Here is a 25,876-nt window from a genome sequence, read left to right as displayed (position 1 = left end):
AGCACTCACACACAGCACATCACACGCAGCACTCACACACAGCACATCACACACTGCACTCTCACACACATCACACACAGCACTCTCACACACATACACATCACACTCAGCACTCACACACAGCACTCTCACACAGGGCACTCTCACACACACATCACACACAGCACTCTCACACACACATCACACACAGCACATCACACACAGCACTCACACACATCACACTCAGAACTCTCACACACACATCACACACAGCACTCTCACACACACACATCACACACATCACTCTCACACACAGCACTCACACACAGCATTTTCACACAGGGCACTCTCACACAGGGCACTCTCACACACACATCACACACAGCACATCACACGCAGCACTCACACACAGCACATCACACACAGCACTCTCACACAGCACATCACACACAGCACTCTCACACACATCACACAAAGCACTCTCACACACATCACACTCAGCACTCTAACACACACAGCACTCTCTCACACACACACATCACACACAACACTCTCACACACTGCACTCTCACACCCATCATCCATAGCACTTTCACACTCAGCAATCTCACACACCACTAACACACCCATCATCCACAGCAATCTCACACACACCACTCTCACACCCATCATCCACAGCACTCTCACACACACATCACACACACACATCACACACAGCACCCTCACACACAGCACTATCACACACACATCACACACAGCACTCTCACACACAGCACTATCACACACATCACTATCACACACAGCACTATCACACACACATCACACACAGCACTCTCACACACAGCACTCTCACACCCATCATCCACAGCAATCTCACACACACCACTCTCACACCCATCATCCACAGCACTCTCACACACAGATCACACACACATCACACACAGCACTCTCACACACATCACACACATCACACACACACATCACACACAGCACTCTCACACACAGCACTCTCACACACAGCACTCACACACAACACTCTCACAAAGGGCACTCTCACACACACATCACTCTCACACACACATCACACACAGCACATCACACGCAGCACTCACACACAGCACATCACACGCAGCACTCACACACAGCACATCACACGCAGCACTCACACACAGCACATCACATGCAGCACTCACACACAGCACATCACACACAGCACTCTCACACACATCACACACAGCACTCTCACACACATACACATACACATCACACTCAGCACTCACACACAGCACTCTCACACAGGGCACTCTCACACACACATCACTCTCACACACACATCACACACAACACTCTAACACACACATCACACACAGCACTCTCACACACATCACACTCAGCACTCTCTCACACACATCACACACAGCACTCTCATACACACACATCACACACATCACTCTCACACACAGCACTCACACACAGCATTCTCACACAGGGCACTCTCACACAGGGCACTCTCACACACACATCACACACAGCACATCACACGCAGCACTCACACACAGCACATCACACAAAGCACTCTCACACACATCACACTCAGCACTCTCACACACACAGCACTCTCACACACATCACACACAGCACTCTCACACACACCACTCTCACACACACATCACACACAGCACTCTCACACACATCATACACAGCACCCACACACACAAATCACCCACAGCACCCTCACACACATCACACAGCACCCCCACACACATCACACAGCACCCTCACACAAATCAATCACACACAGCACCCACACACATCACACCTCACACACACATACTGCAACCCTCACATACACACATAACCCCCCACGACACACTGCACCACACACATACACAATAATTCCAAACATATTTATATAATATATATATATATATATATATATATATATATATATATATTATTCACACACACACTATAGCCTGTATGCACACTTTTGCTACATCCCCTATACACACATTCTCTACAGCCCCTAGACACATATGCATTACATTACACCACAAACACAACACGACTAAAACCGACCTTATAACACAATACCACACCACAATCAGCTCACTCTGCACACACACAATGGCAGGCTCCAAACACATGCACAATACTCTTTCCTGGCATTTTTGTCTCCTGGTATCCATTTATAGAGACACCAGAGACAAGTTGCAAGGAAACACAGTGTTATTAAATTTGCTTGCGCTGTACAGAACAAATACAGGGCTTTTTTCTCATGCTAGTGCTCTTCAGCAGAGCTCTGCGCATGGTCTGCCCTGGAAGAGCATTGAACCAACATGCTCACTTTGAGAGGGGGCGTGTTTGCCATTAATGATGACAAAACACACTCTCTCTGCCCCGTCCCCTTCTTAGTGGGCCGCTGTGATAAAAAAATGCCCGGGACGAATTTTTTTCCCAGTCCGGCCCTGCTGACAGACATACAGATACACACACTAACAGACGCGCACACTGACAGATATATAAACTGACAGACACACACTGAGACAGAGATACACACACACACACACACTGACAGACATGCCGACACACATGGACAGACATACAGATACACACAGGAATATATACAAACAGACATACAGATACACACAGACTTACAGATACACACACTGACAGATATATAAACTGACAGACACACACACTGACAGACACAGAGATACACACACAGATACACACAAACTGACAGACATGCCGACACACACTGACAGACACACAAACACACACATGGACAGACATATAGACACACATTGACAAACATGCACACACACTGACAGACACACACACACACACACACGAACAGACACATAGATACCTACACACTGACAGACATACATACAGACACCCTGACAGACACACACACACACTGACAAAAACATACACACATACAGGTGAAAATATACACTTTTATAGCCACCCTTTAGTTTCCTACCTTTTGGGTGCTAGAGGGTGGCTTCCCTTGTGTATAGTCTGCTGGCTGAGGATGTTGGGAGTTAGGGACTGGCTCTTGCAGCTTGCAACCCATCCTCTCCCTCAGTGCGGCTCCAGTCTGTCCCGGCCTGGCCTCCTCACAGCCTCCTCCCTCTCCTGCCCGTCTCTGGGAGGAAGTGACTCGCAGCACTATGGGAATACACTGAGTATGGGAATACACCGAGTATGGGAATACACCGAGTATGGGAATACACCGAGTATGGGAATACACCGAGTATGGGAATACGCCGAGTATGGGAATACACTGAGTATGGGAATACACCGAGTATGGGAATACACCGAGTATGGGAATACACCGAGTATGGGAATACACCGAGTATGGGAATACACCGAGTATGGGAATACACCGAGTATGGGAATACACCGAGTATGGGAATACACCGAGTATGGGAATACACCGAGTATGGGAATACACAGAGTATGGGAATACACCGAGTATGGGAATACACCGAGTATGGGAATACACCGAGTATGGGAATACACCGAGTATGGGAATACACCGAGTATGGGAATACACCGAGTATGGGAATACACCGAGTATGGGAATACGCCGAGTATGGGAATACACTGAGTATGGGAATACACCGAGTATGGGAATACACCGAGTATGGGAATACGCCGAGTATGGGAATACACTGAGTATGGGAATACGCCGAGTATGGGAATACACCGAGTATGGGAATACACCGAGTATGGGAATACACCGAGTATGGGAATACACCGAGTATGGGAATACGCCGAGTATGGGAATACGCCGAGTATGGGAATACACCGAGTATGGGAATACACCGAGTATGGGAATACTGCCGATAAGCAAGGAGCCCAGTTGCGCTATTAAAGCACCACAGCGCCCTACCAGACACATGCTCACCAGTTGGCCTTAAGTGGGTGGGCTACCCAATGGATCGCCTAAGTATGTGGGCAACGGTGCAGCGCAATGGCTGACCAGCGGTAGTTCCTCACAGGCTACCTGAAATTCTTTGGCAGGCCGCATGTTGTGCAGGTCTGTCCTAAAGTAATATTGGACTGTATAAATTCACTCTCCTAGCTAAAGTTTTGAATCTTATTGTTTATAAAGTGTAGCTGAAAAAGTAATTTGATCAACGGAATCACTAAGCGATCTATGTTAATCTCACAATTTACTTCACTGACTGTGACAACCTATAAGGAGATAAAGCCGAGAGGGCTCATTTCTGACCAGGTATTTATAAAGCCTAGTTGGAGCCATGAAGGCCTCTTCATGAAGGGTCTATCCTAATTGACCCTACATTCAGCTTCATGTGAAGTGGATCTCCCACAGTTCCAAGTTGTATATTTACAGGGAGGCCCTGAGTTTGTTTTGTCCAGCACAAGCACATTTATTAACATACGAGTGTTTTTCTCTTGTATCTCGAAAGCCCATCATGGCCTGCTCTATCTCAGACAGCTGGTGGGCATGCTCTATTTTACTCCATGATAACATCCTCCTCTAGTTCTCTGATAAAAGACAGCAGAGAAAGCAATCATAGTATTATAGTGAAGTTATCGTTAAATCGTAAAGCAACTTAATAAATATTCTTAGAAACACCCAGACTGATCCAAGTATTTTTGTCCGATGGTGCAGAGGGCATGTCAAGCAAACCCCTTTGTATGAAAGGGAAACAAGGATGACTTGTCAGGCATTGCTCCACAGCAGAGGGATGGCCGGTCCCATGAAATAACAACGGATCATTTTTTTTTATTAACTATCTCCCCTGGCATGCCATATGGAGACATATCAGTGGACTCCATCTCAATGAAGTGTCCCTGTCGTCTTAACCCTGGAAGGTAAACCATTTGTAGTTGTTTAGAAATTGCAATGTTTACATGGTGGGGTTAAAGGGACAATGTAGGCATCCAGACCACTTCGGCTAATTGAAGTTGTCTGGGTGCTGTGACCCTTTTGCACTTAATGCAGCAATGTAAAACATTGCAGTTCCAGAGAACAATGTTTACATTACAGCACTAAGTCTGCCCTCTGTGGCTGTCTACCAGACAGCCACTAGAGGGCTTCCATAATCGAAATGGACCTCTGGTCTGTTATCTGACGCTGGACATCCTCACGCTCTGCATGAGGACCTCCAGCGTCAGATCTTTCCCCATAGGAAAGCATTGATGAATGCTTCCCTATGGGAAATTCTAATGCGAGCATGGCCATTAGGTCTCCTTAATTAGGCGCATGGGTCGGAGCCTGATCCAGCGCCAAGGGACATCGACACTGGATTCAGGTAAGTGACTGAAGGGGTTTTAACACCTACAGCACCGAGGGAGAGGGGGTGCGAGGGAGGGTGGACCTTAGAAATCTATAGTGCCAGGAAAACGGCTTTGTTTTCCTGGCACTATAGGATCCCTTTAAGTCCACCTCTAGTGACTGTTAGTAGCATAATAGCCACTAGAGGGAGTTCCACCACACTGACCAACTAAAACTCGATCAGGGGCCAATACAAACCACTATGTGGAAATCTATTCACAAACCGGACTTTACATAGGACACAAGGTCATGCGTTTAGACTGGAAGAAAGAAGATTTCGTCTAAGGCAAAGAAAAGGTTTTGTTACTGTAAGAACAATAAGGATGTGGAATTCTCTGCCTGAAGAAGTGGTTTTATCAGAGTCCATACAGATGTTCAAACAGCTACTAGATGCATACTTGCAAAAACAGGATATTCAAGGATATAATCTTTCTATGTAGGGTAATAACTGCTTGATCCAAGGATAAATCTGACTGCCATTCTGGGGTCAAGAAGGAATATTTTTTCCTAGTTTGTTGCAAAATTGGAAGTGCTTCAAACTGGGAGTTTTTTTTATTCTATATTTTTGCAGTGCGTGAGTAAGACAAACAAGCTCATATCGCCACAACAGCGTGTACAAGCTAAAATAACCATACAATGAATACAGTATTATGGCATGCAAGAACTGCATAATTTTTTAGTAAATGCAGGTTAGGTACTTATGTCTTAAGTTATAGCTTGTACTAGTTAGGTAAAAACGAGGTGAGACTGAGACATAGCGATTAGCAATAAAGGAAAGCGTTTCTTAGAGCGTGCATACGCTCAGATTAGATTAGCTCAGACTAGGCATATCTGAGAGTAAAAAGGTTAGGTAGGCAAGCTGAATATACTGTAGATTGATAAATGGTTAAAGGTAGTACAAAAGATTAAACACATTTAGCTACGCCAAGTGACTGGTTGCTAAACAGTAGAGGGCAGCATATAACAAAGTCCACCGGGTGTGAGGGTGCATCTTATAGGAACAGAGGACCAATACCTCTGTGCGGGGGTAGCTGCATTTGGTGACCAGCTTAGCCGATACCTATCGGAGAATGCACAGTGTCTTGGTTGTCGCGTTCGTCGGGACCCAGTCCTGTTGGTAGCATAGGTGGTACAAGGACAAAAATGTCCAGGTGTGGGACTGTAGCGTCGCGCCATGTCTGGGCTCTGCTCCAACCTCCGGTTTGTGCCCCCGTTCTGTAGGTTGTAGCTTTATTTAAGGTCAAGTCCCTGTTCCTTTTTCAGGGGACGCTGATTTGGAGTGCCCTGTGTCTTGTCGGCTGCCCGCTCTTGCATGGGTGCGGAACGGTGTTAAGTCTCTTTAAGACCCGCTGCCTGAGAGCACGGTTTCGGGTATTTAGGCTTTCACGGCCTGTACGCCGGCGGGGAGCTTGGGGTCTCTGCTTGGGGTGTTTGTGTGGGTGTGAGGCTTGGATGTGCTTGAGTTGTGCAGTGTTGGGTGGTGCCTAGTGTATCCCACTTACATGCTGCCTTTTCCCCCCCACATGCTTTTGTCGGCTGTGAGGCTTCTGCCATGGACCTTTTTCCATCTTCAGGCTGGGCTGGACGGCTGTGGATCTTGTCTGTAGCTTGTTCCAAAAGTCCTCGAACAGTGCGTCCAGCCTGGATTCAAGGGTGCTTTGGTTGGGCCCCTGTGGCTGGTTGACGGTGTGCGGTTCCTTTAAAAGAGCCTCCGCCATCTTGTGTGGTCTGGGCGCTGTTGGGTGCTTGTTCTGGACTGCAGTCTGAAGTGCCAGGTAGTTTGTAGGTCCGTTCACCCAGTGGAGACCGGTATAACCCCCACCGGTCCAAAGGGGGCCTGCAAAGTCCTGCAAAGTCGCTTGGTGAGTCCAGCTCTCGGGAGATGGGCCACCCCTCCCCAGCTCTTACTCTAGTAGGCCGCATGCGGCGTTCCGTTCTCCAGGCCCCGATGGACTCCCAAAAGGTGTCACTCGGTTCTGCAGTGCACCCGGAACCACAGGAGTGCCCTCTGGTGTGTTTTGTGGTTATATAGCCGCAGATTGTGCCGTCAAAATGTCCCGTCGGCCAGGAGCTCGTGCTGCTCGTGTCTGCACGGCTCTGAGGTCAGACTCCACCCCCTCAAACTGGGTTTTTTGCCTTCTTTTGGATCAACAGCAAAAAACATATGTGAGGAAGGCTGAACTTGATGGACGCAAGTCTCTTTTCAGCTATGTAACTATATGTAACGTGATGTAGAAGCTCCATAGAAAAGCATTGATTTTACGCCTTCCTATGGAGAATCTTGCATATGTGTGTGGCATTCACCGTGCATGCGCATCAGGTCCCCAATGGTCCTCTATGAGCAGAGCTGGATTGCACCAGCACAGAGGAGGCCCTGCCTATCCAATGACATCACGGGTGGAGGAGATCTAAGCAGAGAGGTAAGTAAATCTTTTAATTGATTAATTTAATGGCAACGGGGCGGGGGGTGACCTGTATTTAACTAGGGACAGGGACACTAAATCATTAGAATTACAGGTTTTAGTGTTACTTTAAATGTGAAATTCACTTTGATTTCTCACGTTAGTGAATGACCCTGCAAGATTTCCCAGATTGTAAAATGGATTGAGCTCCAAATTCATCACGTTTTGTTTCTTTCAACATTACTTTGTCATGTACCGTTGTATAACTGCAAGATAAGAATTATAATAATAACAGGTTATATTAAATAAGATGAATCCAAGTCCAATGACCCTTTTATCACATACAATATAGCTTTTACCATATCTGTTTCACTAAACCTGGTCCGACCTTCTCGTTTCTTTATTCCAACTGACTCTACGTCCCACACATATGGCAACCAAGATGCAACTTCATTGAAAGATGATATCTGGCACTGGAAGGAGGCCAGGGTTTTAAATGTATTTAGAAGCTTTTAAAACATATTGATCGTCCGGTTCATTAATAATACAAAGCTCGTGAGCTGACGATACACCGGATGTCAGGACAAATAATATCATTCATTTCACAGATCTTTCTCCTGACTGTAAAAAATTGGCATCGGATCATTAAAACGATCTTAAAATATATATTAGGATTTAAGAATTTTGGGAAATAATAATTTTTTTTAAATATCACTTTATTTTATTACTTAACACTGTTATATTTCATTTAGTATCTGAGTCGGAGAGATTGAGTCAGTTTGATCACGTACTATGAAGAATTAACAATAGCTGACGTCGCTTGTTTAAATCAGTGGTCGAATATAAAAGTGTAGTATTTATTGTGTATGTTAAAAAGTAATATTCAAATACAGGTTCTCAACATTCAGACTTGTTTTAGCCTGAACTGCAATTCATCCAAATTTGAGACGATTTGGTGATCGGTGGGATTCTCAAACTGTGAGCCGAAATTTACCCGAATTCCAATCCAAACGAGCTTCGCAACGGCTGAGTGTGAGCCAAACAAAGAGAGATGATTGATGGGAAATAACGATAATTGATGGCTAGAGGACACTAAGTATTGATGTCAAGCAAGTGAGAAGTGACCGATATTGGGAATAACAGGAGGAGCATTAAAAAGCTTAGCTATATTAACATATTAACACATATATAAATATACAAAGAAAGAGAAAAAGCTGTTAAGGAAGTTACCGTAGGACAGATTGGAGGGGGTAACCCTTCACAAAAGTTCAATGTAAGAAATGAGAGAACAAAATCTGTCCCAACAAATTGGGATCTTAAATAAACTGAACAATAAAATCTAACATTTAATAGATATCATTAAAAAAGGTTTAACACGCAGGGATACAGGGGATAAGGAAGATATATACAGAGGATACGAGTATGTACAGACAAGAGATAGTGCTGCTAATTGATGGATAACTTTCACAAAGATGGGAAGGCAAACCGATACTTGTGTATAAGATCAGTATCCAAATGAGGTAACTATCTGAAAGTATGTAATATAATGGGAACAATATTGGAGAAGGTAAGACTCTCTTGAGTTACAAGTATTAGAACACAGAGGGAGAAAGGGGATATCACCTAAATGTCTTTCAGTGAAGCTGGTGAATTCCTGTCTCTAAACCTCTGATTATGATATCTGCTCAATGCTGAAAGTCTTGCATGTATAGATGCCAATTTACACAAACATGTATTCCAAATCCTATAGTGTTAAAAACACCATCTAGCCCCCTTACCCCACTCCCCTAGCCACCCTAAATATAGGAAAGCCTTACTTGTATTCAAGTCTGCAGCTGCTGGCTCTGCCCCTGAACTGACTCTGTCTGCTTACATCATCACAAGTGGTGGTCTGAGCCAATAACAACGCTACCCCATAGGATTGGCTGAGACTGTCAGATTAGGGGCAAAGCCAACACAAGTCAAACACAGCCTTGGCCAATCAGCATCTCCTTATAGAGAAATTTAATCAATGCATCTCTATGAGGAAAGTTCAGTGTCTGCACGCAGAGGGTGGAGACACTGAATGTCAGTCACACTGTGCAGCACTGCCCCAGGAAGGATCTCTAGCAGACATCTGAGGAGTGGCCAGTGAAGTTATCACTAGGCTGTAATGTAAACACTGCATTTTCTCTGAAAAGACAGTGTTTACAGCAAAAAGCCTGAAGGTAATGATTCTACTCACCAGAACAAATTCAATGAGCTGTAGTTGTTCTGGTGACTATAGTGTCCCTTTAAGTCCTTGATTTCTGGTGTTGAAATGTGTGATTGTTTTCATCTCAAATGTTTTTCATTCGTGAGAGGCAGCGCCAGGAGTCAAGGTTAGACTGTAAAACAGAAATGCTGGTTGGATAGACGTCCCAAGGGGCAGCTGCTAAGCCCCCCTTCCCCCAGAATCTGTGTCCGCTTGTGCCCTGTGTTAGACCCGCTTTCTCTATAATCACACTGAGAAGAAAATCCCCAACATTAAAGCTTCCTTATGGTGTGAAGCTTGCAACAATTCCATGATTATATGCTAATCGTCAATAAGAAAAGGCTAAGTGATATCATCGTCATCTCTTTCTAGTGGAGACTCAAACAGCTCCTAAAGAATCAAGCTTACTCCTGGTCTTGGGTTTCTCTTTGCTATGATACATATAGAGGATAGTGCAAATACACACACCCAATACATGTAACCTAAATGTAATTCAATTTTAAAACAATTTAAAGGGACATACAGGATCCACTTTACCTTTCTGAAGTGCTTTATGTGTGAAGAGTGTGTTCCTTTTTTCATTTTACAAAAAGTACAGATTTCAATGAAAATTAGTACTTTTATAAATTAACCTTGTTACACCCCCCTAGCTGTCAGTCAGATAACCGGTCCAGTTACTTCCTGGTTTGCTTACCTCAGTGGAGCTAAGTACAAGAGGCCGCAACTGCCCAGAGCACCTGCCTAGTAAAGACTTCTCATTGAGCTGCATTGGGAAGTCTGTGATTGGACAGCCACAGAAAGTCTGGGCGGGGTTAGAAGGGGAGGGCTTGCAAAAGCAGCACGTTTTTAAATATACCTCCAATTAAAAACGCATAATTAAGAACATGCATGTTTTTATTTTGGGTATATCTACTAAACAGTGATTGCTTTTTGTTCTCTTTTTTTATTGTATTTGGGCAGCAGAATGGCCCTTCATATTTAATCTTATTGTAATGTGACAACGGAAAAGGAAACAGATCACCTAACTGCATTATACAATAACTGGCAGTATATATTTCAGTATAATATTGTTCAACACTCAGTGGGTAAGCACAGGGCCGGCCTTAGGCATTTGGGCGCCCTGTGCAAAAAATCTTCACAGCGCCCCTCCCCCACTCCTTACCCCTTCCCACACACCCTGTCACACACACACACACACACACAGGCAGGCAGATAGCCATACACACACACACACACACACACACACAAACACACTCAGGCAGTCATACACAGACAGCCACACACAAACACACACACAGACATAGAATGTGACGGCAGATAAGAACCATTCGGCCCATCTAGTCTGCCCAGACAGTCACACATAGGCAGTCACACACAAACACACACACAGGCAGACAGCCACACACACACACAGGCAGACAGCCACACACACAGCCACACACAAACACACAGGCAGACAGCCAAACACACAGAGGCAAACAGCCACACACACACACACACAGTCACACACACACACAGACAAACAGTCAAACACACACTGTCAGACAGCCACACACACACAGTCACAGACAGACACACACACACACACACTGGCAGACAGTCACACACACACACGCGCAGACAGTCTCACACACACACACACACAAACATAGGCATACAGTCACACACACACAGGCAGACAGCCACACACACACAGTCAGACACACACACTCACTAACAGACAAACACACTCACAGACACACACTAACAGACACACACACACTAACAGACACAGACACACACTAACATACACAGACACACACTAACATACACAGACACACACTAACATACACACACACACACACACACACACACTAACAGACACAGACACACACTAACATACACAGACACACTAACATACACACACACACACTAACAGACACAGACACACACTAACATACACACACACACACTAACAGACACACACACTCACCCACCCACATTAACACATTTTTTTACATTTATTTAGACACCCCCCCCCCAGCCTCCTTACCTTTGGGAATGCTGGGGGGGGGTCTCTTCCTCCCTGGTGGTCCAGTGGCTGCTGGGCTGGGCGGGCGGCGCTGGCGGGCGGCTGGCGGGCGGCTGGCGAGGGAGCACTTCCTCTGAGCTGTTTGCTCAGCTCCCTCGCGCGCCGCAGAGTGAGGCTGGGACCCGGAATATGACGTCATATTCCGGCTCCCAGCCTCACTCTGCGGCGCGCGAGGGAGCTGAGCAAACCGCTCAGATGAAGTGCTCCCTCGCCAGCCGCCCGCCAGCGCCGCCCGACCGCCCAGCAGCCCGGCATGTCTGTTAGCCGCAAGGCTAACAAGACATTTGCCTTGGGCATTTGGGGGCGGCTTTTTTTGCACTAACTGGAGTAGGCCAGCACTGCCGTGTTCGGAGTGAGGTTATCGCCCCATGATGCTGCCGGTGCTCTCATGCGTGCTTGGGCATCTGTAAGGGAACATTGTCCCATTGTCCATGCGTATGTACGTACCTGGAGTAACCGCCATACAATGTAAACTTTGTAACATGTCTTCCGACACTCCACGTGTGACAGTTCTGCATTAAAAACCTTGTCACTTAGTAACAGACTTAGAGAGGTGCGCAGCTCCTGACTAAGAAGCACCTCTAGTGGCCGTCTGACACTACAGGTGTTACTAGACAGCAATGGGAACACTGCCTTTCTCTGAAAAAGCTGTGTTACCAGTGCTAAGGCTGCAAGGACATGCTATAGAGACCAGAACCACTACATTACTGTAGTAGTTATGGTGGCTATAATGTCCCTTTAAGCATTCTGTTTTTGTGGTTGCAAATAAAGCTTTGTTAGTTTAAAAAAAAACCTGGCTCCTAACTTTTTTAGCTGACTCCTAGATTCAAAGCAAGCTTGTCAAGCCGTGGACTTTGAGATTCATTTCATTCATTCATTCATTTTCATTCCCTGTATCCTGAGCGATGTGTACCTGAATCAGGAACAAAACTCGCAATTTGGGATTCAGAATTCCGCCTACGGCACAAACAAAGAGTTGGTTGATGGACGGGGACAGTCACTAAATGTTGGTTATATTCGCAAATCAAGTGAGATGTGAGCAGTGAAGGATAAAGGAGGGGCAATGAAATAAAAACATCTATATTTATATATTATAGATTTAATAAATATATATTTTTATTTTATTTTTTACTTATCCTCCTCTATTTCCCGCTATTGGTTACTTTTTCTCACTTGATCCGTGAAACAAATGGCAGGAAAAGGCTCCTATCCGAATAATATGCAAAAAATATTATGTATATATGTTGCATTACACCAAGTGGCCCTGTGGCAAACCTAGCCACTTCTAGGATACTGGACTTTATGTAGCCAAAGGTTGTCTGTATGTATTGCTGTGATGTATGTATAACTTGAATGTATATTGTGTTGCCCATAGAATTCGTATGCTAGCAGCCGTAAGTCACTAGCATTCATGTAGTTCGTTTCACGAACAGCGACGGTACGGGCTGTTCGTGAAACGAATGTGGGCCCCCCTGATAGACCACCCATAGAGGGACGTGTGGCGCTCGTTAACCGATTGCAACATTGTTGCAATCAGTACTTAAAGGCTCTCCTAGGTGGCCGCCGTTCGACCTCAGTTAACTCCAAGGAACTGTGTTTTGTCTGGTTACTGGGGGATTTGGGATATTGCCTTACTTTTCAGCGCTGACTGTGGATTTACCCTTAATACCAGCGGAGATCGTGGGATTTAATATTGCCGCTCCGCTACAGGCCCTTTCTCACGCCCCTTTGGTTTGTCTGACTTGTTTTCCCGAATCTTTTTCCGTTAGCCAAATTCGGACGAGCCGTACTACCATATGGCCGAAATTTGGCTTAACCAAACATTTTTTATGTGGTTTTAGTGTTTTTTCCTGGAACACATTTTTTTTTGCGGTGCACACGTCTGCTCACTTATTAAGATAAAATCACAAAAAATTGTTAGTCTTTTAACTCCATTGCATTAATATACCCTGAACAAAATTATAAATGCAACACTCTTGTTTTTGCCCCCATTTTTCATGAGCTGAACTCAAAGAGCTAAGACTTTTTCTATGTACACAAAAGGCCTATTTCTCTCAAATATTGTTCACAAATCTGTCTAAATCTGTGTTAGTGAGCACTTCTCCTTTGCCGAGATAATCCATCCAGCTCACAGGGGTGGCATATCAAGATGCTGACAACATGATTATTGCACAGGTGTGGCTTAGATCTTTAAGTTCAGCTCATGAAAAGTGGGGGCAAAAACAAAAGTGTTGCGTTTATAATTTTGTTCAGTGTATTATTATTTTATTATTTATATAGCGCCATCATATTCCGTAGCGCTGTATAATCAAGTATTCATGAAATGTCATTGCTGATAGCAGACGCATGCTTGACTCGTTTTCGACAAAAATATAGTTTTTTGTGCGTGTAATATTAACTTTTAGAATCTGTATTCCGTTCCTTTCGCTCGGCCAACCTCTTCTTAAATAGTAGTTCTATAAAACTGGGACTGGAGGTAGACTTGAGAGTTGTTTCAGACTGAACGGCAATTTGGCTGAATTATGCCAATCAGGTGTTTGGTCGAATTTCCAAATTCCAAAGACAAAATCTACTCGAACTATCGCGTTTCTGAACTGCGCAATGCCAAGCATTGATATTATCTGATGTATATAGATTTTGCAGCATACGGATTGGCCTGTTTTTACGCTTTTTTTGGTTTGCTCTTTAGTTCCGTTTCCCTAATTGACACTGGGCCGAGCTGAGTTACGGGTGTCCGGAAAATCTTTCGATGTTTAGGGAAAAAAAAGATTCTGGGAAGAACTGTTTTTATATTTATAATATTTTAGAAACTTGTGTCTGCTGTCTCATTCTGTCCAGGCTGTTCACTAATGTGAGGATTGTCAGGAATAAGTGAAGTCAAAGTGAATTTTAAATAAGCCGTTAGTAAATAACACTGTCTGTACACTTATTAAAATGTAACCAAAGATTAAATCCCGACTGAATCCACATTTTTTTTTTTAACCTAAATTGTAATGCGTAATAAGGTAGAATGAACGATGGGGGTTGAAGAAAAAAATGTAATGGCCAGTTATTGTCCGTTTTCCACCGCCAAAATAAAAACAAAAAATAATGTGATGCACTTGCCTATAACAGCTGTCTTAGTAAATGTCACATCGGACCTTGCAGTCATTACTGTGTGTGTATCACATTTCAGCATGTGTGCCTGTAATGGAGTTAGGACAGTTGTCTGGTCGAGATTCCATAAATATCTCTCTGGAGTAAAAAAAGGTATACAGCTGGTCTGTCTCTCCACACGCCAGTCCTATTGACTGCACAAGAGGGTTTTAGCTCCCATCGAGCTAACAGACATCAGCTATGATTTCATAGTTGTTTCCACGTATTTTTGGTTTGGTTTTGTGTGTGTGTTGTAGGTTAGCTAGAACTGTATATATTTTTTGTATATTATGTTGTGAGACTTAGACATTAAGGAGTAGAGGTGCCGTATGGACCACGTACCATGTCTAACGGATACCGAACTTTGTCACAGCATCTCAATGACCTGAAGAAGGAAAATTTCAGCCTGAAGCTGCGAATCTACTTCTTGGAAGAGAGAATCCAACAAAAGTACGAGGACAGCAGCGATGACGTCTACAAAAGAGTAAGTAGATCAGTGTCGCCATTGTTGCCGGCCGCTGTAGTATAGAAAACAAAATTATAAAAAAATATATATATATATGTATGTATACAAAAATTTTATTGTAATTAATAATAAAATTATTTAAAATTAAATTCGAATACACCAAGAAAATGAACCCCTCACACGAGTGAAATGTTAGCGTGTTTGCAAGATGGCGTAAATAAATTCAGCGAAGAAAATACGTATTAGGACCCAACGCGCATCACTTTTAGACGTAGAATTATTTATTATTTGATATTTGCAGAATGATTCAATGATTTTATTTATTCAATGAGGATTTTATTTATTGACAAATAAATGTATTAATAAGACGCGTCTTGCGAACACGGCGCAGGGTGTCCTCTGTACATTCTTTCTTCATTTCTCAATGTTTGGATATATTGTGTTATCTGTATTTTATGGCTTGCTTTTTATTTTTGGTTTTTTTTTACATGTGAATAATTAAATTAGAGTTTGTTTGATTGTCATCCATAAATTCATATTTGTTTTAATTTATTTTTTACTAAACAGCATTAAAAACCAATTTACATAATTTGGGTAAAAAGTGCTGATTTAGGCAATTCTCTTATTCGGCTATTGTCCCAGTCTTTAGCCTAAATTTTACAATTTGTTTTCAATTCAGTACAGTTCGGTGTCTGGTGAATAAGGTTCATTGTGTAATGGCATTAAATGGTTGGTAGAACGTTGGCCTATTTTTATGGATAAAATCGATGCTCACCTATAGGTTGTATTTCAATGGCATAATGTGGTTTAGAGGGTAATACTGCTTATTAAACATGGCTAAATATGTGGCAAATTATTGAATGTTTTGGAGCTAGTATCATTTAAAGATAAATGGTTAATATGTCTGACGTCAGTAAGACTTTCATGTGAAGGCACCAAATACATTTATATTGAGAAAAGTAAAATGAGAAACATGCCGAAAATTATTTTGTTTTCAGCCAGCATTAAGAGAGAAATATATTTTTATAGTAAAAAATGGAGTTGTAAATCCTATAAAGATTTTTTTGTTGAAGGTAAAATATTGGAAAAGTTCTTAAATATTACATTGTATCCTGAAGTTGGGAAGTATTGAGTGAAAACAGAATATTCTGCTTTGAATTCTAGCTATGACGCCGCCTGCACATAAAATCATTTATTTTTCTTAGACGCAGTACTGTGCACAAATACGTTGAAAGAGCAGTCGTGCTGATCACATATACCCTGCTCAGTTATCTAGAAATAATATGTATCCATATAAAATTAGAAAACTTATATTTCATTGCATTAGACAGGTCCATTTTTTTTTTAATTCTAAGTAATGGTTTGCAGAGGTTACAAGATAAGGAAGGTGGTCAAGCTGCAGAGTGCATAGCAATCTTAAAGAAAACACTATGGCGTTAGGAATACAAATCTGTCCCCACTGCCCCTGTCCCTACTCTCAATCAGATGTCCCACCTCCCCCAGTGCATTCAACTTTGAAAAAAATGAATAATAAATGACTTACTTTTTCCTTCAGTGCCGCTTACCCCTCCCCTCCCGCGTTGCCATGCGATGCCAACGCATAGAGCAATGGGGACCGAATGCACATGCGCGGCGAGTGCTGTGCGCACGTTCACACTTCCCCATAGGAAAGCTTTACTCGGTTGGTGCCGTGGAAGAGCCGTCATACTGACAGCCACTAGAGGTGGACTTAATTCAGAAAATATTCCAAACGGTTTCTTAAAAACTGTTTTACATTGTGAGTTAAGGGGACACGGATGAAGTGCTCTGGGTGACAAGAATGCTCCTTTAAGAACATGTGACTGCACTTTTAGGTAATAGATGGAGAAAAGAAAACAATAAATTAACTAGTAGGGGCAGCATATTAACGTCACTGCTGACCCTCTATATCCATATAAAGCTTTGACAGCCCTGTTGTACCTAGAGATTTACAAAGCAGGAAAGAAACATACTGAGGGGGTATCGACTCAATCGGCAAGAAAATAATTGCTTTAGCTCAGAACTAGTGTCCCAGATCCTCAGGGCCCTCCACTTGGAGTCCTCTTGGTTGCTTGACCCTACACCTGTTTTAGGATTGTAGTTCTCTGCTGGCAAGTCTCTCACCAAGCGCAAGCACAGCCATCTTTCTTCCATGGAGACTCAAGAGACAACTGTTCCACAGTCCCCGGGTTAAATTAGAGAAAACAGTAGGCCAAATCCTGCACTCAAATTATTTCCCCAATGAAGTATGTAATATCTGCTGGTAGCCAGAGCATATGAAATGCGTCTTCTGCGAGAGGATGGTAATAATGTGGGGCTCTTGACCCTATGGCACATGGTCTGCTAGAATGGAAAGGTTGCAATTGTACACCAAGGTACACTTCCACGCCACAACATTAAGTGTTTAAGCATCCACACTGGATCAGAGGGTGGTAGAGAAGCCAAATGGGTTGACAGGTGCTTCCTCCTGCGTATTTGTACCCAGAATTGGGCACTTATTTTATTGTAGGCCATGAGATAATCCTCTAATGTTCCTTGCGTGTTCCTGCACCTTCCTGACTTCTCTGCAGGTACAAATGGCCATCAACATTTCAACACTATAAACTCTAGGATATTCCTTAATGCACTTTAGAAGCATGAATCTCAATAGTGGGGTCCAGGATAACCACCCTCCTACCCCATAGGAGCTCCAGGTATATTTATGCAGTAGTATGCACTATACCCAAATAGGAGTTCGTCCAGTTGGGAGAAGCGGAACTCTGGGAGGCCTCGAACTCTGTGGAGAAGATGGCTACTTGTGTGTAGGATTAAAATAAGAAGTGCCTTCATCAAGTAATTAATCATATATAAGGTCAAGATTTTGGCTTAAATATAAACCGATCTTTATAAACCGATCTCTATAACCCAATCTCCCTAAACTGTTCTCTATAACCCTATCTCCCTAAACCGATCTTTATAAACCATTCTTTATAAATTGATCTCTCTAACGGTGTGAGATTCCCTGTCTTAACACAGTTTCTTAGAACGCTGACTCTCTCCAAAACACAAACACAGGAATCTGCACAAAATATTATCTAGCCGCCGTTGTCGTCACATGTGCTCAGGGTAATTAGAATGACGTATTCAATGGGGACATTATAAGGTGAATTCAGATTGACAGACATACAGAACGATCAGAGTATTTTGTAAGGATTTCTTATCATTATATTAATGGCAGGATAGTGTTAGTGGGTGTTTATAATGACCTGTCCTGCTGTATCATAGATTTAATCCCACTTTAGACTTAGAGAGTCACTTGTTTGAAGTGGTCATGGTGCCTTGAGTCTGTGGGGGCACGAGGTGGTAGTTTTAATGAGGCTTGCAGTAATCTTTTAATATAATTGTGATCTTGTCAAAACGTGTCACGCCAATTAAAGGGACAGTCTAACACTATAATCACTTCAACTCGTTTTTGTCAACTTATTTTGGAACAGTTCACCAAAAAAACAGGGCTCTCCTTGGCACCCGTAGCCCAACTGTATTCAGCCAATCTGACTCTCAGGGCTCTCCTTGGCACCCGTAGCCCAGCTTTATTCAGCCAATCTGACTCTCAGGGCTCTCCTTGGCACCCGTAGCCCAGCTTTATTCAGCCAAGCTGACTCTCAGGGCTCTCCCTAGCACCCGTAGCCCAGCTGTATTCAGCCAATCTGACTCTCAGGGCTCTCCTTGGCACCCGTAGCCCAGCTTTATTCAGCCAATCTGACTCTCAGGGCTCTCCTTGGCACTCGTAGCCCAGCTTTATTAAGCCAAGCCGATTCTGGGCTCTCCTTGGCACCCATAGCCCAGCTTTATTCAGCCAAGCCGATTCACGGGGCTCCCCTTGGCACCCGTAGCCCAGCTTTATTCAGCCAAGCTGACTCTCAGGGCTCTCCCTAGCACCCGTAGCCCAGCTGTATTCAGCCAATCTGACTCTCAGGGCTCTCCTTGGCACCCGTAGCCCAGCTTTATTCAGCCAAGCTGACTCTCAGGGCTCTCCTTGGCACCCATAGCCCAGCTGTATTCAGCCAATCTGACTCTCAGGGCTCTCCTTGGCACCCGTAGCCCAGCTTTATTCAGCCAATCTGACTCTCAGGGCTCTCCTTGGCACCCGTAGCCCAGCTTTATTCAGCCAAGCTGACTCTCAGGGCTCTCCCTAGCACCCGTAGCCCAGCTGTATTCAGCCAATCTGACTCTCAGGGCTCTCCTTGGCACCCGTAGCCCAGCTTTATTCAGCCAAGCTGACTCTCAGGGCTCTCCTTGGCACTCGTAGCCCAGCTTTATTAAGCCAAGCCGATTCTGGGCTCTCCTTGGCACCCATAGCCCAGCTTTATTCAGCCAAGCCGATTCACGGGGCTCCCCTTGGCACCCGTAGCCCAGCTTTATTCAGCCAAGCTGACTCTCAGGGCTCTCCCTAGCACCCGTAGCCCAGCTGTATTCAGCCAATCTGACTCTCAGGGCTCTCCTTGGCACCCGTAGCCCAGCTTTATTCAGCCAAGCTGACTCTCAGGGCTCTCCTTGGCACCCATAGCCCAGCTTTATTCAGCCAATCTGACTCTCAGGGCTCTCCTTGGCACCCGTAGCCCAGCTTTATTCAGCCAATCTGACTCTCAGGGCTCTCCTTGGCACCCGTAGCCCAGCTTTATTCAGCCAAGCTGACTCTCAGGGCTCTCCCTAGCACCCGTAGCCCAGCTGTATTCAGCCAATCTGACTCTCAGGGCTCTCCTTGGCACCCGTAGCCCAGCTTTATTCAGCCAAGCTGACTCTCAGGGCTCTCCTTGGCACTCGTAGCCCAGCTTTATTAAGCCAAGCCGATTCTGGGCTCTCCTTGGCACCCATAGCCCAGCTTTATTCAGCCAAGCCGATTCACGGGGCTCTCCTTGGCACCCATAGCCCAGCTGTATTCAGCCAAGCCGACTCTCATGGCTCTCCTTGGCACCCGTAGCCCAGCTTTATTCAGCCAAGCTGACTCTCAGGGCTCTCCTTGGCACCCGTAGCCCAGCTTTATTCAGCCAAGCTGACTCTCAGGGCTCTCCTTGGCACTCGTAGCCCAGCTTTATTAAGCCAAGCCGATTCTGGGCTCTCCTTGGCACCCATAGCCCAGCTTTATTCAGCCAAGCCGATTCACGGGGCTCTCCTTGGCACCCATAGCCCAGCTGTATTCAGCCAAGCTGACTCTCATGGCTCTCCTTGGCACCCGTAGCACAGCTTTATTCATCCAAGCCGACTCTCAGGGCTCTCCTTGGCACCCGTAGCCCAGCTTTATTCAGCCAATCTGACTCTCAGGGCTCTCCTTGGCACCCATAGCCCAGCTTTATTCAGCCAATCTGACTCTCAGGGCTCTCCTTGGCACTCGTAGCCCAGCTTTATTCAGCCAAGCCGATTCTGGGCTCTCCTTGGCACCCATAGCCCAGCTTTATTCAGCCAAGCCGATTCACGGGGCTCTCCTTGGCACCCATAGCCCAGCTGTATTCAGCCAAGCCGACTCTCATGGCTCTCCTTGGCACCCGTAGCCCAGCTTTATTCAGCCAAGCTGACTCTCAGGGCTCTCCTTGGCACCCGTAGCCCAGCTTTATTCAGCCAATCTAACTCTCAGGGCTCTCCTTGGCACTCGTAGCCCAGCTTTATTCAGCCAAGCCGATTCTGGGCTCTCCTTGGCACCCATAGCCCAGCTTTATTCAGCCAAGCCGATTCACGGGGCTCTCCTTGGCACCCATAGCCCAGCTGTATTCAGCCAAGCCGACTCTCATGGCTCTCCTTGGCACCCGTAGCCCAGCTTTATTCAGCCAAGCTGACTCTCAGGGCTCTCCTTGGCACCCGTAGCCCAGCTTTATTCAGCCAATCTGACTCTCAGGGCTCTCCTTGGCACCCGTAGCCCAGCTGTATTCAGCCAATCTGACTCTCAGGGCTCTCCTTGGCACCCGTAGCCCAGCTTTATTCAGCCAAGCTGACTCTCAGGGCTCTCCTTGGCACTCGTAGCCCAGCTTTATTCAGCCAAGCCGATTCTGGGCTCTCCTTGGCACCCATAGCCCAGCTTTATTCAGCCAAGCCGATTCTGGGCTCTCCTTGGCACCCATAGCCCAGCTGTATTCAGCCAAGCCGACTCTCATGGCTCTCCTTGGCACCCGTAGCCCAGCTTTATTCAGCCAAGCTGACTCTCAGGGCTCTCCTTGGCACTCGTAACCCAGATTTCTTCAGCCAAGCCGATTCTGGGCTCTCCTTGGCACCCATAGCCCAGCTTTATTCAGCCAAGCCGATTCTGGGCTCTCCTTGGCACCCGTATCCCAGCTTTATTCAGCCAAGCCGACTCTCAGGGTTCTCCTTGGCACCCATAGCCCAGCTTTATTCAGCCAAGCCGACTCTCAGGGCTCTCCTTGGCACCCGTAGCCCAGCTTTATTCAGCCAAGTTGACTCTCAGGGCTCTCCTTGGCACCTGTAGCCCAGCTTTATTCAGCCAAGCCGACTCTCAGGGCTCTCCTTGGCACCCGTAGCCCAGCTTTATTCAGCCAAGCCGACTCACGGGCCTTTCCTTGGCACCCATAGCCCAGCTTTATTCAGCCAAGCCAACTCTCACTGCTCTTCTTGGCACCAGTAGCCCAGCTTTATTCAGCCAATCCGACTCTCAGGGCTCTCCTTGGCACCCGTAGCCCAGCTTTATTCAGGCAATCTGACTCTCAGGGCTCTCCTTGGCACCCATAGCCCAGCTTTATTCAGCCAATCTGACTCTCAGGGCTCTCCTTGGCACTCGTAGCCCAGCTTTATTCAGCCAAGCCGATTCTGGGCTCTCCTTTGCACCCATAGCCCAGCTTTATTCAGCCAAGCCGATTCACGGGGCTCTCCTTGGCACCCATAGCCCAGCTGTATTCAGCCAAGCCGACTCTCATGGCTCTCCTTGGCACCCGTAGCCCAGCTTTATTCAGCCAAGCTGACTCTCAGGGCTCTCCTTGGCACCCGTAGCCCAGCTTTATTCAGCCAATCTGACTCTCAGGGCTCTCCTTGGCACCCATAGCCCAGCTTTATTCAGCCAATCTGACTCTCAGGGCTCTCCCTAGCACCCGTAGCCCAGCTGTATTCAGCCAAGCCGACTTTTAGGGCTCTCCCTAGCACCCGTAGCCCAGCTTTATTCAGCCAAGCCAACTCTCAGGGCTCTCCTTGGCACCCGTAGCCCAGCTTTATTCAGCCAAGCCGACTCTCAGGGCTCTCCCTAGCACCCGTAGCCCAGCTGTATTCAGCCAATCTGACTCTCAGGGCTCTCCTTGGCACCCGTAGCCCAGCTTTATTCAGCCAAGCTGACTCTCAGGGCTCTCCTTGGCACTCGTAGCCCAGCTTTATTCAGCCAAGCTGATTCTGGGCTCTCCTTGGCACCCATAGCCCAGCTTTATTCAGCCAAGCCGATTCTGGGCTCTCCTTGGCACCCATAGCCCAGCTGTATTCAGCCAAGCCGACTCTCATGGCTCTCCTTGGCACCCATAGCCCAGCTTTATTCAGCCAATCTGACTCTCAGGGCTCTCCTTGGCACCCGTAGCCCAGCTTTATTCAGCCAAGCCGACTCTCAGGGCTCTCCTTGGCACCCATAGCCCAGCTTTATTCAGCCAAGCCGATTCTGGGCTCTCCTTGGCACCCATAGCCCAGCTGTATTCAGCCAAGCCGACTCTCATGGCTCTCCTTGGCACCCATAGCCCAGCTTTATTCAGCCAATCTGACTCTCAGGGCTCTCCTTGGCACCCATAGCCCAGCTTTATTCAGCCAATCTGACTCTCAGGGCTCTCCTTGGCACCCGTAGCCCAGCTTTATTCAGCCAAGTTGACTCTCAGGGCTCTCCTTGGCACCCGTAGCCCAGCTTTATTCAGCCAAGCCGACTCTCAGGGCTCTCCTTGGCACCCGTAGCCCAGCTTTATTCAGCCAAGCCGACTCTCAGGGCTCTCCTTGGCACCCGTAGCCCAGCTTTATTCAGCCAAGCCGACTCACGGGCCTTTCCTTGGCACCCATAGCCCAGCTTTATTCAGCCAAGCCAACTCTCACTGCTCTTCTTGGCACCAGTAGCCCAGCTTTATTCAGCCAATCCGACTCTCAGGGCTCTCCTTGGCACCCGTAGCCCAGCTTTATTCAGGCAATCTGACTCTCAGGGCTCTCCTTGGCAGCCGTAGCCCAGCTTTATTCAGCCAAGCCGACTCTCAGGGCTCTCCTTGGCACCCGTAGCCCAGCTTTATTCAGTCAAGCCGATGATGTAGACACTACACTTTTGCATTATTAAGTGCAGTACAAGTGCAGTAAATCTGATTAGACAGTGATAGTTTGAGGGTTGGGGTGGGTTACCTCTGGCCGGGTTCATACTCTGGGTGCCTGGGAAAGCCTGGAATTTGTCAAAGAGCTTTATTGGGCTCTTTGTTTACTAATAAAACATCCTACTCCTCCATGCGGTGTACTGTTTCTTTAAATGTGTCCTCTGTCGTGCTCTGATGCATTTAGACTCTGATTAATAGAACATTCACAGACGTGTACACAAGTTTAGTAATTAATCTCATCATGTGCTGCAAAGTATTTTTATCGTCAGTGTGAGATCAGCAGCGAGTTTGAATCATAACCGGCCGGCAGGGATTGTCAGATTATTCAATAGTGGGAATTGTCAGATTATTCAATAGAGGGAATTGTCAGATTATTCAATAGAGGGAATTGTCAGATTATTCAATAGAGGAAACTGTCAGGATTATTAAAAAGAGGGAATTGTCAGATTATTCAATAGAGGGAACTGTCAGGATTATTAACCCCTTAAGGACACATGACGGAAATATTCCGTCATGATTCCCTTTTATTTCAGAAGTCGTGTCCTTAAGAGGTTAAATAGTGGGAATTGTCAGATTATTCAATAGAGGGAACTGTCAGGGTTATTCAATAGAGGGAATTGTCAGATTATTCAATAGTGGGAATTGTCAGATTATTCAATAGAGGGAACTGTCAGATTATTAAGTGGTGGGAATTGTCAGATCATTCAATAGAGGGAATTGTTAGATTATTCAATAGATGGAACTGTCAGGATTATTAAATGGTGGGAATTGTCAGATTATTCAATAGAGGGAATTGTCAGATTATTCAATAGAGGGAACTGTCAGATTATTCAATAGAGGGAACTGTCAGATTATTAAGTGGTGGGAATTGTCAGATCATTCAATAGAGGGAATTGTCAGATTAATAAATAGTGGGAACTGTCAGATTATTCAATAGAGGGAACTGTCAGGATTATTAACCCCTTAAGGACACATGACGGAAATATTCCGTCATGATTCCCTTTTATTTCAGAAGTCGTGTCCTTAAGAGGTTAAATAGTGGGAATTGTCAGATTATTCAATAGAGGGAACTGTCAGGGTTATTCAATAGAGGGAATTGTCAGATTATTCAATAGTGGGAATTGTCAGATTATTCAATAGATGGAACTGTCAGGATTATTAAATAGTGGGAATTGTCAGATTATTCAATAGAGGGAACTGTCAGGGTTATTCAATAGAGGGAATTGTCAGATTATTAAATAGTGGGAATTGTCAGATTATTCAATAGAGGGAACTGTCAGATTATTCATTAGAGGGAATTGTCAGATTATTCAATAGAGGAAACTGTCAGATTATTCAATAGAGGGAATTGTCAGATTATTCAATAGAGGGAACTGTCAGGATTATTCAATAGAGGGAACTGTCAGGGTTATTCAATAGAGGGAATTGTCAGATTATTCAATAGTGGGAATTGTCAGATTATTCAATAGATGGAACTTTCAGGATTATTAAATAGAGGGAATTGTCAGATTATTCAATAGAGGGAATTGTCAGATTATTCAATAGATGGAACTGTCAGGATTATTAAATAGAGGGAATTGTCAGATTATTCAATAGAGGGAATTGTCAGATTATTCAATAGAGGGAACTGTCAGGGTTATTCAATAGAGGGAATTGTCAGATTATTCAATAGTGGGAATTGTCAGATTATTCAATAGAGGGAACTGTCAGATTATTCAATAGAGGGAACTGTCAGATTATTCATTAGAGGGAATTGTCAGATTATTCAATAGAAGAAACTGTCAGATTATTCAATAGAGGGAATTGTCAGATTATTCAATAGAGGGAACTGTCAGATTATTCAATAGTGGGAATTGTCAGATTATTCAATAGAGGGAATTGTCAGATTATTCAATAGTGGGAATTGTCAGATTATTCAATAGATGGAACTGTCAGGATTATTAAATAGTGGGAAT

General features: G+C 45.1%; 1 protein-coding gene across 2 annotated transcripts in view; it reads left to right on the top strand.

The window, feature by feature from the left end:
* PDE4DIP (phosphodiesterase 4D interacting protein) overlaps positions 1-25,876 on the top strand; it is a 297,818-nt gene that overhangs the window by 66,652 nt on the left and 205,290 nt on the right. For both annotated transcript variants that reach the window (XM_063427119.1, XM_063427118.1), the window contains one exon: positions 15,511-15,621. In XM_063427119.1, coding sequence (XP_063283189.1) covers positions 15,511-15,621 — 111 coding nt within the window. The remainder of the gene's footprint in view (positions 1-15,510; positions 15,622-25,876) is intronic.

Source organism: Pelobates fuscus, chromosome 7 (assembly GCF_036172605.1).
Source record: "Pelobates fuscus isolate aPelFus1 chromosome 7, aPelFus1.pri, whole genome shotgun sequence".
Taxonomy (NCBI): Eukaryota; Metazoa; Chordata; class Amphibia; order Anura; family Pelobatidae; genus Pelobates; species Pelobates fuscus.
The sequence above is the reverse complement of the archived record's forward strand: the minus strand, read 5'-3'. Positions and strand labels throughout refer to the sequence as shown.